Source organism: Hippoglossus stenolepis, chromosome 11, assembly GCF_022539355.2.
Source record: "Hippoglossus stenolepis isolate QCI-W04-F060 chromosome 11, HSTE1.2, whole genome shotgun sequence".
NCBI classification, from domain to species: Eukaryota; Metazoa; Chordata; class Actinopteri; order Pleuronectiformes; family Pleuronectidae; genus Hippoglossus; species Hippoglossus stenolepis.
Genome location: NC_061493.1, coordinates 18,746,424 through 18,764,164, shown reverse-complemented (window position 1 = coordinate 18,764,164; position 17,741 = coordinate 18,746,424). Strand labels below are relative to the sequence as shown.

At 39.3% G+C, this 17,741-nt stretch overlaps 1 protein-coding gene and 1 pseudogene across 2 annotated transcripts; both read right to left on the bottom strand.

Annotated features, from left to right (window-relative positions):
• Positions 1-2,184: 2,184 nt before the first annotated feature.
• LOC118117220 (retinal homeobox protein Rx2) lies at positions 2,185-11,278 on the bottom strand. Of its 2 annotated transcripts, XM_035169280.2 has the most exons (4): positions 9,293-11,278; positions 8,203-8,701; positions 4,955-5,211; positions 2,185-4,530 (listed from the first exon to the last, which is right to left on the bottom strand). In XM_035169280.2, exons 2-4 carry the CDS (start codon positions 8,483-8,485, stop codon positions 4,093-4,095), a joined length of 978 nt encoding a protein of 325 aa, XP_035025171.1. In that variant the 5' UTR covers positions 8,486-8,701; positions 9,293-11,278; the 3' UTR covers positions 2,185-4,092. The 2 variants fall into 2 exon arrangements, with proteins under 2 accessions (XP_035025171.1, XP_035025172.1); XM_035169281.2 differs by lacking the exon at positions 9,293-11,278 and having other exon boundaries at positions 8,203-9,243.
• Positions 11,279-13,094: 1,816 nt separating this feature from the next.
• Positions 13,095-17,196, bottom strand: LOC118117393 (annotated as a pseudogene).
• Positions 17,197-17,741: the final 545 nt, after the last annotated feature.

Genomic DNA, 17,741 nt, shown 5'->3' with positions numbered 1-17,741 from the left:
CTTTTGATAACTTAAGTGCAAACTCTTCTTTTTTCACTTTCATTAACTGAGGCTCACCTGAAACTGTCTCGAGCGCCCTCCCACTTTGAAAACCTGTGGCCTACACTCATGGATATATTATAAGGCCTTATATATTGTATCATATATAAGGCCTTATCTTATAATCTTATAATACATCCATGTCTGTACTGTGGCAATCATGCTTTTTTCTTGTTAAATGAATTCCCTCTTCTGCCAATGAGATTCTGGCCTGCTCCATCTGGACTGATCCTGCCATTCTAACTTAAAATATGAATTATGATAACGACCTACTACTGGGGAAACAGCAATATAGTCTGTAATTTGTGAAAAACACCAGGGTTAGTTGAACATTTATGAGTCATCAAGAGTTACTGGGTGAGTGGTCAAGTCAATATTAAAGTTTCAGTATGTAAAACTTAGTGACATCTAGAGGTGAAGTTGCATGTTGCAGCTGAACACCCCTCACCTCACCCTCCCCTTCCAAACATGACAGAGAACCTGTGGCAGCCTTCAGCCGTCATTAAAACTCAAAAGGTGTTTAGTTTGTCCAGTTTGGGCTACTGTAAAAAAAACATGGTGGCCTCCTTAGAGAGGACCCACTCTTGATGTAAATATAAAGTATTTAAATATGACAGGCCCATTCTGGGTATAGAAAATTACAATTTGTACAATTTAGAGGAAACATACATAAGTGAAAACATCACTAGAATTATTTTATATTCAATTTCTGCAAATATATCCCATCACCTAAATCTCAAACACTGGACCTTTAAGCCATTGACACGGGCACCGGTGCATGTCAGGTACATGTTTGTAAGGCAAGTAACAGTTTGAGGGACATGTGCTTTTCCTCAAAGTAAAGAGAGGGATGAAGACGAGCAAGTGGCGCCAGCCATCAACCTGCCCTCCCACCCCCTCTCACATGCGCACGCACATAAACACGCACTCCGCAATTATGTCAAGAGGGGAAAATGGTGTCCCTTTGAAAAGTGTTCTTAATCAAACCCAATTATTTCCGCTCTTTTCCCTTATTATTTCCACCATGGACCACGTCCCGCCAGTCAGCCTGTTAACTAGAGCCCGGGCCCCAGCGAAGGTCATGCTTGGCCAAGCAAAATAACATAATAATAATTACTAGGTCTGAGTGCGTCTCTTGTAATTTCTGGATGTTGCTACGTTGAGTCTTTTTGACAAAGGTGTGGTGAGAGAGGGTTATCACTAAATATAGCATGGTCAAACACTCTTCATCTACATGTCTCTGCTGATTTATTATGCCAAACTGCTCAGGCATATAAATGGTGAGAAAATTTAATGATTTCTCTCCCTGAAAAAATAATAGGAGGGCAGAGGGAGCAAGAAACAAACTCTTGTCTCTGTCTAAAACTGCTCATACAGTATAGACATTGGGTAAAATGCATACATTCAGCATTTTTTGTTTTTTAATTGTTTTAATTTGTATTCTAAAAGATCACAGGTCCAGGTTTTAACTCTGCAAAAATACTTAACTTGCTTCTAAAGTAGCATACTGCTGTGGTGCAATATTATCAAATCAAATATAGTAATTATAACCCTTAGTAGTAACCATGCACATATTTGTTTTTTGCTATCACCACCTTCAGACGATCTGTGCACACCACTTTTAATATCGTGACTGTTAAACATACCTATTAAACCTGTTGTTTCTGTAGTTAACATTTTTCTAATTTATTTGAATGTAGATAGAAGTAGTGAAGTGTCTGACAGACGCAGCTAATTTATGTCAACTTTAAATGGTGAATATTTTCGATTAGGTTGTTACTCATGTGTTGCTGCAAAATACAGCAACAAGACCACTGCTCAAACCTTTATCCCAAAATAAATTGGGGCAGTTAAGCCACACGAGCTACTGGAGGGCAATTAAGGCTTGAGCCCTTGTGGCCTCTGCAGCCTAGCAGGCGGGGCCTCCTGACACCCCTGGTTGGGCCTGATGGAGTGGAGCCTCATCTGCCTAACGGCCTGGCAAAGCTCCACAGGCCTGGACGAACACAACAGGCCTCCATCAGGCCAGCTTGCTCTGTCACAGCTTACATGGCCTATTGTATGTGGGCGCTCATTAATGGCACTAAGTCATGTTGGTGGCTCACTAATGGATGTGTGCAAAGAAAAACAAGATCTACAATCAAAGTGCTTCTACAGTAGTGCTACTGTAACTTTATTCTATGTTTTGCACATGGAAAAAGGGATATCACAGTTTAAAAACTTGGAAGAACTAGAAATTAGTATACAATGATACTGAAAACTGATGAAAAAAATAACAAACATCCACAAATATTTATAAATGTTTCTTCTAGTAAAAGGAAAATGTCCTTCTTATTTCTTTGGCCTTTTCGTCCACCGGTGTGAACAGGGATTAAAACAAAACAAACAGCAAAACCTATACAACTGTGGATGATGCCATTTCTAAAGGCTGTGATATACAGATAATTGATGACAGTATTATCGATGGAGTCGTATTGATTCAGGTATTGATCAATTTAACGTCATGACACATTTTGATAAAGAGATGGGGCAGATGCTTAGCAAGATCTTTTCCCTCGAGTCCATGGAACAAAATGTCATTTGATTTATTGATTTAGAGCCACAGAAGAAATCCTAATCATGAAAAAGGTTGTTTTGCTAACACAGCAGCCTTCGACATCAGTTTAATGCATAAACATAAAAAAGAAACACGTTGTCATCTCCTCCCATTTGTGGTCCAACAGTTTTTATCAAACTGTGCTATTTCCAAGAGGTACGAGGGGCTGCCAGCAACCATTAACTTTCTCGACTTAAATCCATTTGACTCAAGTGACTATTGTATCAACAATGTAATAAGAAGCATCCTTTACCAATAAGGATGAAGATCAAGACCGTAGAAGAATAACACTGGTATGTAGTGTTGTATCTGTAAATTAGAAATAATGTAAACGAGCAAGTTTGAGGGGGGGTTAATCGGGTCTCTTAAAGGGGTTTTCAGGGGCATCTGAGGGCATTCTGTCTATGGCTGAAAATCCGGGGTTAATCGCTTTAAAAGCAGTAATTAGGTGTTAAGAGGTATGCTTGTCTGTTTAAATTAGCCCTCGAACCAGATTATGCTCTCTGACTTCCGATAACCTCCCCCATTCGGACTCCATGCTCTCCAAAAGGCAATTTTAATGATTTAAAAAAAGCAATCATATTGATTTTTAACCCAAATTACAATAAAGAGATGAAACTTTTTTGCATTTTTGAAAGTACAGTAAAAATAAAAAATAAAAATGGACAAAGTGAAAAAGCCAACCAATCAGATATACATGGGGAAAAAACGAGTTTATACCAACAGTAACTATTTCTTGAGGATTAGATACCAACAAACACCCTGAAAGTGCAGTTCAGTGGCCATTTATGTAAACCTCATGTTATCACATGAAGGGAACAGGACGATCTTACACTCAGGTACCTGTAGTGAGAGTTAGCTTCAGAAATTCTAACGTATATTTCAACAAAAAGGTCAGAACGCCACTGGATTAAGACAGCAAACTTATATAAATGTTTTGAAATCTGTAAAGTAATAACTCTAAATGGAAAAATGTTGCTAATACTGACCACATGGCTCTACTTAGTCTCTCATATGCTATGCTGTATTTCATTGTGTCAGTATAATGTCTGAAACTTGTCAGAAATATACAAAATTAACAAGGACACTAATTTAAAGTGTCAAAACATTCACGTTTAAGATTTTCTCTCACTCAAACAAAAATGAATATTCCCAAACATCTCGTGCTCAACCAAAATAATGACCACCAGAGATTTGACCATTATTCCTTGCGACCAAAAACCTTGTTTGGTCAAAATTAATGACATTTTTAAAGTGAATTTTTAAAACAAAACAAAAATCACAAGAAGTCCAATTTGAGAGTTGCTTATTAGCCTTATTGAAAAAAAATAGCAGCCTCTCAAACGCCTTTGGTGTCATGTATCCTCTTCATCGGTACATGAAACTAACAGTTGAAAAGCAGTTTGTAAACATTCACGGGAGCAGCTCAGAAATCCGTCCATAGTGCCGCTGCCACATCACATGTGCTGCCAGGTTTTATCCATCGACTGAAGGTGCTCTTTGGCCTTCATCCTGAGTGCTGCAATGCTGGTACTCCTGTCATCCTCCATTGGGTATTTATCGTTGAAGCTGGGAGGGCACTGGTAAGCAGGTGGGCCCATGGGCTGCATACCTTGGACCATGCCAGACGGGGTGTTGAGAAAGCCATGGCTCGGATAGGCAGGCTGCAAGCCCTGCGGTGAGCCCATAAACCCCGGGATGGTATGCATGGGCGTGGCACTGGAGATGGGCGAGGTCAGCCAGGGATCCAGGGGCATCGAGTTGCCCACGGGACAAGCGTTGGGAGGCATCGAGGGGCGACTGAAGGAGAGCATGGGGGAATCGTGGAGCTTCATGGTGCTAGTGTCCATCTTTTCTTGACGTCGCCACTTGGCCCTTCGGTTCTGGAACCACACCTGGCCAGAGAGAAATGAAATGAGATGAGATGCAGTGACGAGATGGCACTGAGACAGAAGAGCAAGAATTCAATCATGAGAAAAGTACATATAAGAGGGGATTGTATTGTGTGCCATTGTGTATTTTCCTATATTATCATTAGGTAGGGAAGAACTCGGCCACATCCACTCCGTCACAGAGGTTATGTTGTGGCCCCTGTTAATTTGTTTGTTTGTGGTTTAGTTTGTTTATTTGGTTGTCAGGAGGATTACGCAAAATCGTCTGAACGGATTTCCACGAAACTTGGTTGAGACAGAATGAGACATGGGCCGAGTAAGAAACGGACCTTGGCGGAGGTATGCGATCTGAGTATCACTCTAGTTTTGTTGGATTTGGAAGCATTAATTGATTAAATGTGTCACTTTGGCGGTATGTAGTCTTTACCTGAACTCGGACCTCCGGCAAGTTGACCTTCATCGCCAGCTCCTCGCGGCTGTAGACGTCTGGGTAGTGGGACTTCTCGAAGGCTCGCTCCAGCTCATGAAGCTGATAGGTGGTGAAGGTGGTGCGATTTCTTCTGTGTTTCTTTTTAGTGTGCTCCTCCTCTTTTAAGGTCTCTGGAGACCCCTCGCCCTCGTCCACGCTCTTCTGCAGGTCACTCATTTCTCCATCACACTTGTCACCTGAGAAAAGGTCAGATTCTGAAATGAAGAAGAGAAAACATTAATAAGTTTGAAATTTTGTGTCTTAAATAACCATAGCAGACACCCATTTGTTAATCTTCCTTGTTGGGGATTTACATCCATCAACACCTTTCAGAATTGATGTAACAGCGACCAACTGGCGTGCAACTGGTATCAAGCCACTAAGCAGCCCTTAAATTTGGCAACACTGCCAAGTTGACAAATCTTATTTGGCAGAGTAAAGCCAAAGACGTGAGGGCAGAGCAAGGTTGAGCTAAAAGAGCAATTAAGGATCTAGGTAAGTATACGAAGGCTACGACCTAAACCACAAAGCCAAATCCATCAGTTTAGGGGCCTCCCTGTGCATTACCCCACCAATAACATGACATGTTAATAAATCTATGAGATTGGACACCTTAAAGACAATGTTTGGTTTTCCAGACTTTCCGGACCAAATAATTCAAACGTTTTGACAGCATTAGGCAAAACACTTGTGAGAATAGTGATTCACAAATACAGACATTAACTCCCCACGTTACTTGATACCTTGTCACCTGATCTGTTGGCGTTATTCAACAATAAATTGTGTTGCATGAACATGAAGACTTTAACAGTATTATGATCAATAGACCAAAAGTTTTGTTATTACATTTTCTGTCGTTAGATAAATAAATAAATTATACTTGATCTACAATATATTGTATTTTAATTCAAGGACAAAAACATGTTACCAGAAGAAAACGTCTTTACTCGTGTGATTGTGAATTATATCAAAATAAATATATATATCGGACTGAATATTTGGGATATTCAGTCCGATCAAAAAGTGAAACGTTAACTCCTCTCCTCATGATAAAACAGCTTAATGACTGATGAGCCTTTATACGGTTGATGGTTTGGGAACCCCGGGGGTTCAGTGAGTCCAAATGACAACGTCTTTCACTGAATTCTTCCCTTGCAGTAATCCCATGGTAACAGATGCCACCAGTTAAAGCTGCGAGTGCCCGCCTCCCCTAATCTAACAAGGGACTTAAGTTGGCTTCGGCACAGGTGGAGTAAACAGTCATAGTCCATATTGTGTGATCCAAGAAATTGATGTAGAGCATGTGAGCCGTGTGTGTGTGTGTGTGATGCACCAATGCTTTTTAATCGTATCACATCACTGGTCAACACATCACTGGTTTGCAATAAGAAGGACGTCTGGTAGCAAAAGCTTTGTGTTCAGAGTTTGTTGTGATATTCAAAGCGTGATTGTTATAAACGTCCCATCTACCATGAATATAGAATGAATGGGATGTTTTCTTCTGAATGACAACACATGTTTTCCATATCAGTAGCTTCCTGAACTACAGCCTTTGCATACGGTTCCACCTGTGGTATGACAAGGCAATATACACCCCATAGTGGTTTGAAGCCTGCAATATCAGGAGCAAATATTGATCAGCAAATGTGGTGATATAAATGTTAAGTTTCTTCACATGTGTTTCCATTGAAATTAGATTCTGTGGCCAACTAGTATTTTTTCTCTAGTGGAATCCAAGGAGAAACATATAAACTCCTGTTTCTTTCCTCTGTCCATGGACAGAAATGCTCAAGCCAAGCTCACCCACCATCTTCTGTCAGTTGTTGTTACTGTAGTCTGATGGTTATTGTACTGTTCGCATACAGTATGTTGCTGCTATGATAATCAGCTGTGTATATTATCCACTTACATGCATAACATCGCATATTCACACGGTGGCAGGTAAGAAGATGCATATGACATAATTTAGGCTGAATAAGTTACAGCAGGCCACATTCTGGCAATATGAGTGATAAATCACTTGTGGATTTGATGGTATCCAGGATTATACAGTGTTTTAACTGCTTTTATTGTTGCTATAGCCAAGCTTAGCAAATTTTAAATGACAAAAACAGCATAATTTCCATGAAATATTTCAAATAACATAGTACAAGCATATTAGATAGCATACAGCAGGTGATCGTGTCAACCACATTTCTTTTCCAAAAGTGAAAATTAAAGGTATCTATTAACATCCCTGATTTACAGTGGGTAGCAATGGTATAATCAACCACTGGCCTCCAAAGCTCTTACTTTCAGCCAGAGTCACCTGTTGGTCCACATTCACTTGTGTGAACCCTAAGAAGATAAATTCTAAGTTTCCCAAAGTTACCAGAGCAACAGATAAATTAGGCAGAATGGACTTTTCTCATGATCAACATTTAAACAACAACAAGAGCACAAGTGAAGCTAATGACATTAACCTTCGCTCTCTGCCAGTCAGGTGTGTCTCTAAGACATGATACCTGGGCCCTGCCACTAAAACACGTGAATGGAGAGTAACAGTGGGTATCATCAGCTGCCACACGTGTATGACATGTCAGTGAAATGTATATAAAAAGATGTACAAAGCATTCCTCAGTGTTGGCTTCGTCTAGATAGATATAGAGCAGGTCAACACAGAATCTACGTGTGATTTTGTCAGGCATGTTTTCTCTAATTTCAGAGCAATGTATTAGAGATGGGAGAAGAAAGTCAGGATTCAACAGCGTAGCTTGGACACTCATGAGCAAAGCTATATCATGGTGTGAGCAAGTTTGCTCGAGAGCCATTAGTTGATAATCCATCATTCTTCCACCTACTGGCCTTTCTATCCATGTTTTTCTAGAGTAGCTACTTCAAATGTGAGTCGCAAAAAGTTATATTATTCAAAGGAATATTTAACACCACTAAATGTTGTCACTGTAATTTCAAACAAGCCATAATGACCAATAAAGAGAGTGGTTGCGAAAAGATGGCATTTAACTTCTTAATGGAAGAGCACTCGTCCAAATCAGTGGGAAAACTTTGTGGGAGTATTGTATTCTATTCTCTGACAAACTTAGTTCCGCTCCAATTCCACTTGGTGCATGGTTCAAGACAATATGCCCTGAACTTATTACAATTCAAAGACATTTACTTGAGTTTCTGTGGTCGACAATAGCTTTTTTAAACCTCAAAAGACTCACCATGGTAGGAAGAATGCTGGGAGCTGTCGCCCAGTTCTGGAAGGTGCCCGTATGGGTCGAGCTGGACCTGCTTTTCAGAGTGATGTAGGTTTTCTCCGTTGGCTTTTTGGCTGTCACCATCTCCTACCGAATGGAGTAAAGGGTCCTGGTCTTTAGTGAATCCCAGTATGACATCAATACTGTGGACCCTGCCTCCACTGCTCGACCCGGCATTTTTTGCAATGTCATAGTTGTCCAGGCAACTATCGTCCACTATTCCAAGGGCATCCATTGACAAATGCATCCGATCCTTTGTAAACACTTTTTCTCCTCCTCGAAAAAATTGGAACGGGACAAAGTGGGACTAAGCAAAGCAGCTGTTGTACAGAGCGCTTTAGGTTCTGCTTCACGTGCAATGGGGCAGATTTATGTGAAGCATGGGGGCCGTATCCTTTAAGGATAACTTCTGTGACGTTCAATATAGTGTTTCCACACAAGCAGAGCAAACTTGCATCTTCGGCTGCAAGTGAAAAGACAAATACAGTGAAGCTGTGAATTTACATTTAAGAAGTAATTATTAGTGCTCTGAACAAACTGTTAGACATGATACCTGTATTACTGAGCAGTTTTACATGTTTTGATTAAAATAAACTGCTTTAATAATGCATGGGAATATCTTCTATTAATTCCGTGATACTCTACCATAAGAAAGTTCACAGAGGAATTCTGTTTAGGCATAATTTCCGATTACTATTGATAATTACAGCCATAAACTTGTGTTGATGAGATAAAGTAAGAAAGAAAATAAAAATATGAAGGATTCAGTTTTGGATCTGAGTATGTTTAGCATGTAGCGATCAAATTATCTTTCAAAACTGTTTCCCATTAGTTTTTACTTTGAAACATCGCATGTTTAAAGAGTTACTTCAGCTGAGAGTCGTTGGTTTATAAACCCAAAGACATATGAGCCTTTTGACAGGCAGCAAAAAGCAAGCTGCATTTTGTCTATATTTTTTTTATCTTAATGAAATAATGAACCTTACAGAAACCTTTTCACCAATAAATCTCATAACTAACAGAATTCCCATGGATGAACATAAAGTAAACTTACCGCTCTTCAGGTTCCTGCAACGCACATGGTGTCTACATAGTCCATAAGTAGACTAATGACACTAACAACATGTAGTGTAGGCACTTGTTACTCCCAGTTAAGTCCTTGAAATCCCCTGCACACAAGTGAGCAAAGGAGCGACTGTTGGGAGCCCTCAGCAACAAGCACAGATAATATTGTTCTCCTCTGGAAAAACTCTCCTTAACCACACAAGACACCAAAGCTTGCGGGGGAATGGTAGTAAAACCAAAGGGTTTAAGAGGTTTATTAATTGGAATCCTTCCCCTTTAAGAATGACTGACAGTTGTTTTCTGGTCAAGTAATTGCTCCAAATGTGTCCTGCATTCAGACCACAGAGGGAGGTCATTGCTAATGAAGCCTCGACAAAACTTTCTTTCAAAAAATCTATTGTCTGAAAGATAATGGCTCGTACTGAGAGTTTTCACTAATCCTTTCATTATAGACAATGTAAGGGAGAAAAGACACAGAGATGGACTTTTAATTTGAATGGCTACACACTGTTCATAAAATAGTTTAATTCAAGTAGGCACCTAATTCTTTATGGGCACCACTGCGTTTGGAGCGGCAGACTTTAATAATGAAAGGAAACAAAGAAGTGAACACTTGCGGTTTAAAGCAAATTTTTTTTTTTACACTACATTGTTTTGAAGAAGAACAGGAAGGGGCTTATTTTTGTTATAATGGTTCTCTAATTAAGTAATTTATCAAATCTATTTTTTATTTCTAGTTACTATAAATAGCACAGAACTAATGAGATGCCCTGAACTTTAATAATAGACGACTGATGCTGCACGTTTCATGGTTGTATCAGGAGGACCAGCAACAAGGCAAATGAGCGAAAATGCAGGTCTAGAGAAGCAAAGTAATAAATGGACAATCCTCTAACCTACTTTAACCTAATTAGCCTAGTTTAACCTAATTAATTCAAACACGACCAATTAGTGGACAAAACCAATGTTGAACCTATTCCCAATTATCCCTTTAAAATGTCTGAGTTGCAAATGTGACTCAGAATCATATTGCTTACATGTGTTGAATAAATAAACAAATAGCGAGGCCTGTCAGACTACACACTTGTTGCGCTGTCCTCCGATGGTCCCCAGTGGAATTGGGTTGGGGGCATCGGGGGTGTTGCATCCTGCAGCCTACACAGTTCTACTTTGCCACTTGGCAGAACCGAAGCTTTGGCAGCTCCAGTAGGTGTTGCAGAGATCAATCCCGTCCTTAATGAGCCTAAAGACTTCACTAGAGATTTCCTCTGACCTCACTCCTCCTATGTGGAAGATATATTTAGGAGCTCTTTGCACGCCAAACACAAACTCCAGCATGAAAAGTCCCGCCGCATTTTTGTGCATATCTAACGTAAGCAAACAAATGTTCTAAAAAAATGCTAATTGTCTTGGAGTATATTTTTTTGTCTGGAGTATCAAATCATATCAAGATCATGTTATATTTTTTATACCCACATCATTTTAGTTTTTCTGTATTTAGACAAATAGTTTTGCCAGAAACTTTGCAGATCATTGAAAGTATAAAAATTAAAATAAATAAATATTAAAGTAATAAAAAAGCATTTCTGCTCACACAAGGCAGGGTCTTCCATCAATCGTGACACCATCTTCTATGAGTCAGAGTGACACTAACGTCTTCACACTTATTCTTAGGAAGGGCATATGTCTAAGCAGCTGAGGAATTTTAAACGCCAACAAGTTTAAAGCCATCTGGCAACACTGGGCTGCGTTGCCAATGCTTCTATGGGCAGAATGCCTATGGGTTAAGTGGCTTTGGCCCTACACCTTTTCATGGTTGTCAAGGTTGTTTTCCAAGATACCAGAAACTGCAAAGCCCATTACTTTTGCCTGAGACCGACAAGCTTCCCTAACAGACACATGAAGTAAAGAACTTAAAGGTGCCTCTGTGGCAGGATTTACTGTGAAGTAGGCTGCTACCATATGATGACGGTAAGACAGTCCAGCCATGTGAGGTGTCTTTTTTTCCAACTTTTACTATATGCACACAAAAAAAAAACCAGGCAAAAACCGCACATTTTCATATCGATGTATTCATCAATTAATAAGAGAATTATGCTACTTTTAATTATCTGGTAGTTTTGACTCTCGTGTCAAATTTTTTGCAACATGATTTCAAATAAGAAAAACATTGAGAGGAGCATTAATTGCCTTAGTAAGCTGATATCATAAGAGAATCAATGGACTTAGGGGATGATAATTAGTCTGATTAATTAGTAAAGGAGGTGAGAAGATTCACTGTGATTCTGTCCATTCATTTGTACACCGAGAGAGTGATTGATATAATTATCAGATGTGTGTGTGTGTGTGTGTGTGTGTGTGTGTGTGTGTGTGTGTGTGTGTGTGTGTGTGTGTGTGTGTGTGTGTGTGTGTGTGTGTGTGTGTGTGTGTGTGTACAGCATGCACATTATAAAAGAAAAGTTTAAAGTGTGACATTAATCATACACAGTGGCACTGATATCTGTGTTATCAGGTAAAGGTAAACAATTTGTATATATAGAATAGTTGGAATTCTCAGTTGACTGAAGCATGTTGGTGTTGCATTAAACCACTGGTGTATATCAGTGGTTCAGCTTTCTTAATGGCTCAGTTCCATTAGTGTCCTAGCTTGTGCAATGCATGTTCCGGCCTCGTAGTGACACACACATTCATGGGATTCAGCTTATGATGACCCCTGGTTATTTAAACTCGTTAAATAGGTCAAAATGTCAGATCTTGCATCTGTATTTGGAAATTCTATGATGCTACAGACAGGTAATAAATTCTCAGATCCAATTGAAAATATTCTGATGCGGACTTCATCAATGGAAAATATTAATATAAGACCTGGTCCTAATACCAGCCAAGTCATAGATAAGGGGACTTGATAATCATTTTATCACATTGATATATTAAAGCTGTCCCTCTTTGCCTGTTTCCCCATTATCCTAATTGAGTACAAATTGGTTAAGAGGGTGCAGCATAGCCATCAAGCTCCTTAGTTTTATCAGATGACAATTTAAGCCCCTGGGATCCTATTAGAAAGAAAGCGGCTAATGTTTAAAGGCGCTGTGTCAGCTTACAAGGGGGAAAGGGGGATGGTGAGCAGCAGGGGGATGACAGGGAGACAATGGAAAGGGAGGGTAAAACGCTGGTCATGTGATCAGTTTAAACGTGAAGGAAAAGCTCATTGGGTCACATAGTGTACAGTCGTAGATGTGCCGGTTCAATATCAATATCGTGTTTATTTTTTTATTTCAAACGGAATCTTTATTCAGTGCTGACGCTGCTTTGAAGCCAATTTTAAAAAAGGAAAAAATATGTCTCATGTCTGTAAAAACAAAAATATCAACCAAAACCATTTAGATATGAGAGTCAGCAGAGGAGGACAAACCGGTATCAGGGTAGAAAGTCTAATCCTAGCTTATGCAGTATGTCCTATAAGGTGTTCTATAGGTACAAGCATTTCAAAATGGCTGCCCAAGCAAGGTGCACACACATCCAGGGGAGAACATGTTGTATTTTAACCCGGTGCATTTGTCCAACTTCTATGCTATTTTAAAATCTGCTTATTTTGTATTTGAACCATTGCAAACAATGACATATAGGTCTGGGGGGAAATATATGATTGGAGTAATCAGGTATATATCTTTTAATCTTTTAGTTTGTCACAACAGTCAAAACAGCCCCCCCGCCTTCATTCGTCCAGATTACAGGACTTTCATTGCCCTATGGTCTTCTTCTTCTTCTTCTTCTTCTTCTTCTTCTTCTTCTTCTTCTTCGTCCGGTTAATTGGCGGGTGGCAACCAACATCAAGTTGCATTACTGCCATCCACTGGGTGTTTCAATATCCTACTTCTTCTTCTTCTTCCTCATTTGGAACTGTCTTTATTATTACCCTAAAATAATAATTGTAATACTTATTTTTGATGACCAGAAGTCACATGAGAGTCCACTCTGCAGTCTCCTTTTATCTACATCCATGTTTTGAAGCTTATGGAAGAATGAATCATCGGTCTCCTCTTCCTCATCTTCATCCATCATTTTTGAAAGGTCCTCTGGGAGATCAATGTCATCTCCAGCCATCTGAAGTGTGGCAGAGTCTTGAGCGCTCTGTGAAATGAGTCGTTAAACGTGATCACATTTAGAATGATATTTACAGACCAGTAATGTTTCCTGGACAAAGGCAATGCATGTAGAATTTTACACAAGTTCTTTGTGGGTTTTAATAAATATGTTAAATCCATCCATCCATCCGTTTTGATGCATAAATTGCTTGCACATTGTTGCACGTTTACATGTGTCGAAAATCTCTTTATCCTCTCTCCACCTTGTCCAGGAAGCCTAAGCTCAAACAAGTGTGTCCACCCATAAGCACAGTGTATTAAAAGGTTAGAGGGTAGACAAAGAAGCAGGTGGCTTTGAGTAAAGCTTTCCTTAAAGATCAGTGTCTCATCATCAGCAGCATTACCCATAGGCATTACCACATTACAGTAATGTTGTTAGCAAGGGAAAACAATTGACTCCAGCAACACCTGAGCAGAGTCAATGAGCTCACTCTATGAAACATTATCTTATTAATCTAATCAATTACTCACACGTTACTGTTTGGGTGTGGTTAATCAAGCTGTTTACTGGTCCTCATCCTTTTATGACTCTGTGTGGATCTGTGAGAATACGACAGTACTAATACCTTTGGTTTTTTTGCATCCTTGCCACACTCGCAGTTTATCTTCATTTTTACTCCCAAAGTAAAGAGGGAAGACAAAGTTGTCACGTCTTTGTATCTTGGCACAGACTGACCTAATGGGGGCGCTGTGACTGAAGATCAGTAAACCTTAAAGTACCTTGAGTACTTCAATTAAAGGTCTGCAGGGTTTAGTTTGAAATCACTGACCTGGATTTGACAAAACATATCTTTATACGTTTTGTATTTGCATTTTAATTATAGCAATGAAGGCGTCTTTATATACTTATGTTTTTCATACTTATACAGAGTTAGTAATTTTAATCTTTATAATACTAATTGTAGTAGTTGCATTTTAGCCAACTTTTTCGTTTCGAGCTGAAACAATCAGAGCATTCTTCCACATCAAGATACACCAGTTATTTAATGTCATCAGTAATTGAATTCAGTTTTATTTGTACAGCATCGAATCAAAACACACATTATCTCAAGGCATTTTTCAGTGTAAGTAAGTTCCCATGTTGACACCAGACTTGACCCATGTCTATTTAAGGGTGGTCTGCTCAGGCCCCGACTCTGTTTTAATAAGATTATCTGAACCGAGAGCTGCAGCTTGGCACAGATTTGCAGTTACTTGGTGTCTCTAAGTTCTTTGACAGGGCGGCACTCCTTCACATTTCTCCTTCCACTTCTCTGAGATACCGTTTTGTGCTTCAACAGTTTATAGATTCTAGTGTAACCATAGAAACTGTACACAGCAAACGCACTGAATAGCTCCTGTGCCGCCCAGCAGGGTCATCACTGTGTGGACAGTGCAGACGACCTGGAACTGTGAACTGTGAGTCAGTCACAGACCTAGATACTGACTCTTACACACACAAAAACAAAATGTGGACTCATGTACCTTATTCTTCATATGTTTATTGATGAATCTGTTGTTTTAACACCCACGCCTTAGTCTTGACTTGTCTGTTTAATAAGTTGTTGATAAAAAAAGAAAATATAATTTCAAAAACTTCTGTTATTGAAATATTGAAGATACTGTCTAATATGTTTAACTTTAAATTCTAACCAGGTGTGGAATAAAGCTTGAATAATGGTCAAATAGAATCTTAAACAATAAACAAAACTTATTGAAATCCTTGGTCTCAGTGATGTTTTACAAAAATGACTGACATGTCATTCAGTTCACATTCTCCGTTGGACAGTGAGACCCTAACGTCATTAAAACCTGCCTTTTCAGTTGATAATTGAAGATAACTAGCACATCTGCATCCCCTCAGAGTGTAAGGTGATTAAATAATAATTGTTTTAAAGCGCACTGCCTAAGAGATGTGTTTAATGGCTGCTTCTTGAAACTGAGCCCTGACCAGTTATTGCTCACGGAGCCTAATCTGCTTCTCTGGCTAATTTGAGCGCCGAGGAAATAAACCCCCACCTAAAGCTACCTTTTAAGCCTGGCTCGCATCCGTTGATGTCACACATGCATCACATGACGCCACAGAGGGAAGCTAGTTCAAACTGCCTAATGCACGCCCGCACACTTATATAAAGAACTGTCAATCAATGCATTTCAGTTGTTGTGGCTTTGTTACCAACTGTATTGCTATTGAATCAATAACGCTCATCATATTGTAATATATTATCCACAGCTTGAATTTAATAGAATTTAAGTATTTATTGAAGTATTTGTGTATAGGGAAAATTATTTATATTTTTTCAATTACAAGTCACAACTTTGTATTGTTGTTTGTGGCAGATGTACCACATCTGGAGGATGTGGTACATCTGCCACAAACAACAATCAACAACAATCACATTATGATCCACAATGGATGGATCATAATGTGTCTTAACTTCATTGAGTTTGAACAGGAAGGAAATCATGAGCCATGTAGACTACGTTTCAGTTTCTTAAATACACCTGCTGGTATCTGAAGAAGTTAGACTTCTTGTCTGTGTTTATATTGATGGTTCTGAGACAAACATGAAGCGGGGGCCCACTTTAAGTCATACTAATCACACCTGCTAATCCCTGCTTATGGATATGTAGGTCATATTTCCTATGCTATCTCTCAGCAATTCACAAAGAACATTCGCACATTAATTATGCATACTTTTTTCCATGAAATATCAAATCTCAGTATTTTATTTTAAACAAAGTCCTTCTACTGACAGACACGAAAACATTTAGACAGTTTAATGTTATTTAGGATTCTTGCTGTGCACAAGGAAAAGCACCTTTCATACACAGAGATAGATTCAAGGTGCACAATAGATTTTACGCCTGAGTTCATAAATATGATTTTTTTAGCACTGTAGCCAGTCGGCCTATTAGCATCTTTGCTTACTCACGTTTCTTCCACCAGCTTCCTCTGGTACTCCTCAAACTCCTCCCTGGATATGCCTTTGGATTCTGGGCTTTCCTTCCCACGTGTCTGTGCTTCTTCATCATCTTCATCTTCCTCCTCCGGTGAAACTCGTCAACTTGTCCCCCAACATTTGATTCATGACAAAAACGCCGCCACTCTCTTCAAATAGACGTTATTTAGTCCTGCAGGGAGGAGGGGAGTCGATGGCTGCAGGAGAAGTATAACGTAAAAACCAACAAATTAACAACAAGAGCCTCTCACTATTCAGACTTCTCAAAGTGAAACCTTGGCTATTGTGTGCCGAGATGATCAGACTGTATCAATAACTTGTGGCCGGAGTAAAACCTCTCAAGAGCTTAGCTCATAATTGGCAGCCGACAGACAATGGAGAGTCACTGTAAACAAGATGCAGGACGATAGACCTTCAGGATGAAGGCGACTGTCTGCTTCCCCTGTAATTACCTCTGTCAAGAAGGTTGGGTTTTAGCCCCTGTCCATTGGTTTGTGTGTTTGTTTTATTTATTGGTTTCCACTGACTCCAAAAAACATATCTCAAACTACACCAGGGTAGATGCCTGAAACTCATATTTGATTTGATAGTGACATTTGATAGTGTCCATCTCACGATCATCTTCAGCAGTTCCACAGCCCAGTTTACACCAGTTAAAGGGATTTCTTGTATATCCTGATGGGATTCCTGTCACTTGTAGATTTGTAACTGTAACTTAAGCTGACTCTGTAACTTAAACAGACTCAAGTTGCACTAAGATACTTAAAATCTCACCGATTAGCTCCACCGTCCTCCACCTTTGTCATATTGTCCTCATGGGACTCAGTGTTTTAAGGACACAGTTGACTTAACACCTCAGTGACCTAAAACCTTTGTACCCAACACAGAACTAATAAGGCTGTGTACGTCAAGCTTTCGGGACTTACATATAATCACAGAGTATCTGTTTGAATTGTTTTCCGACAGACTGAAGCCACATTATTCAACTTTAACAAGGTCTGGCAACCTAATAATAATAAAACATAACATTTATATAGTAACTTTAACAGAAATAACATCTAATAACCCCTAAGACAAAATATACAGCTAAAGAAAAGAGAATAAAATGAATAAATTAACCATTTGACAAAGACACAAAGTTGATGATTAATGGAGTAAAGTGAATTTGTTTAAAATCAGTCAGGAGAAGAACAACTGGACTTTCTGACCTATTGACTACGTTGACTTTACTGGTGGCTGAGTTCATGCATAACTCATGCAAGGACTAACATTTTTTTTAAATTTATTTAAGTACCAACCAAAGGTGGAGTTCATTTTCATAATTGTATCCTGGTGTCATGGGCTCTGAAAA

Excerpts from the sequence above, each read along its gene's own strand:
- LOC118117220 (XM_035169280.2), bottom strand. The coding sequence starts at position 8,485 with ATGCATTTGTCAATGGATGCCCTTGGAATAGTGGACGATAGTTGCCTG. Across the intron at positions 5,212-8,202 it reads CCAGCATTCTTCCTACCATG|AATCTGACCTTTTCTCAGGT; the intron begins GTGAGTCTTTTG and ends TCTTCATTTCAG. Across the intron at positions 4,531-4,954 it reads TGCCGGAGGTCCGAGTTCAG|GTGTGGTTCCAGAACCGAAG; the intron begins GTAAAGACTACA and ends CTCTCTGGCCAG.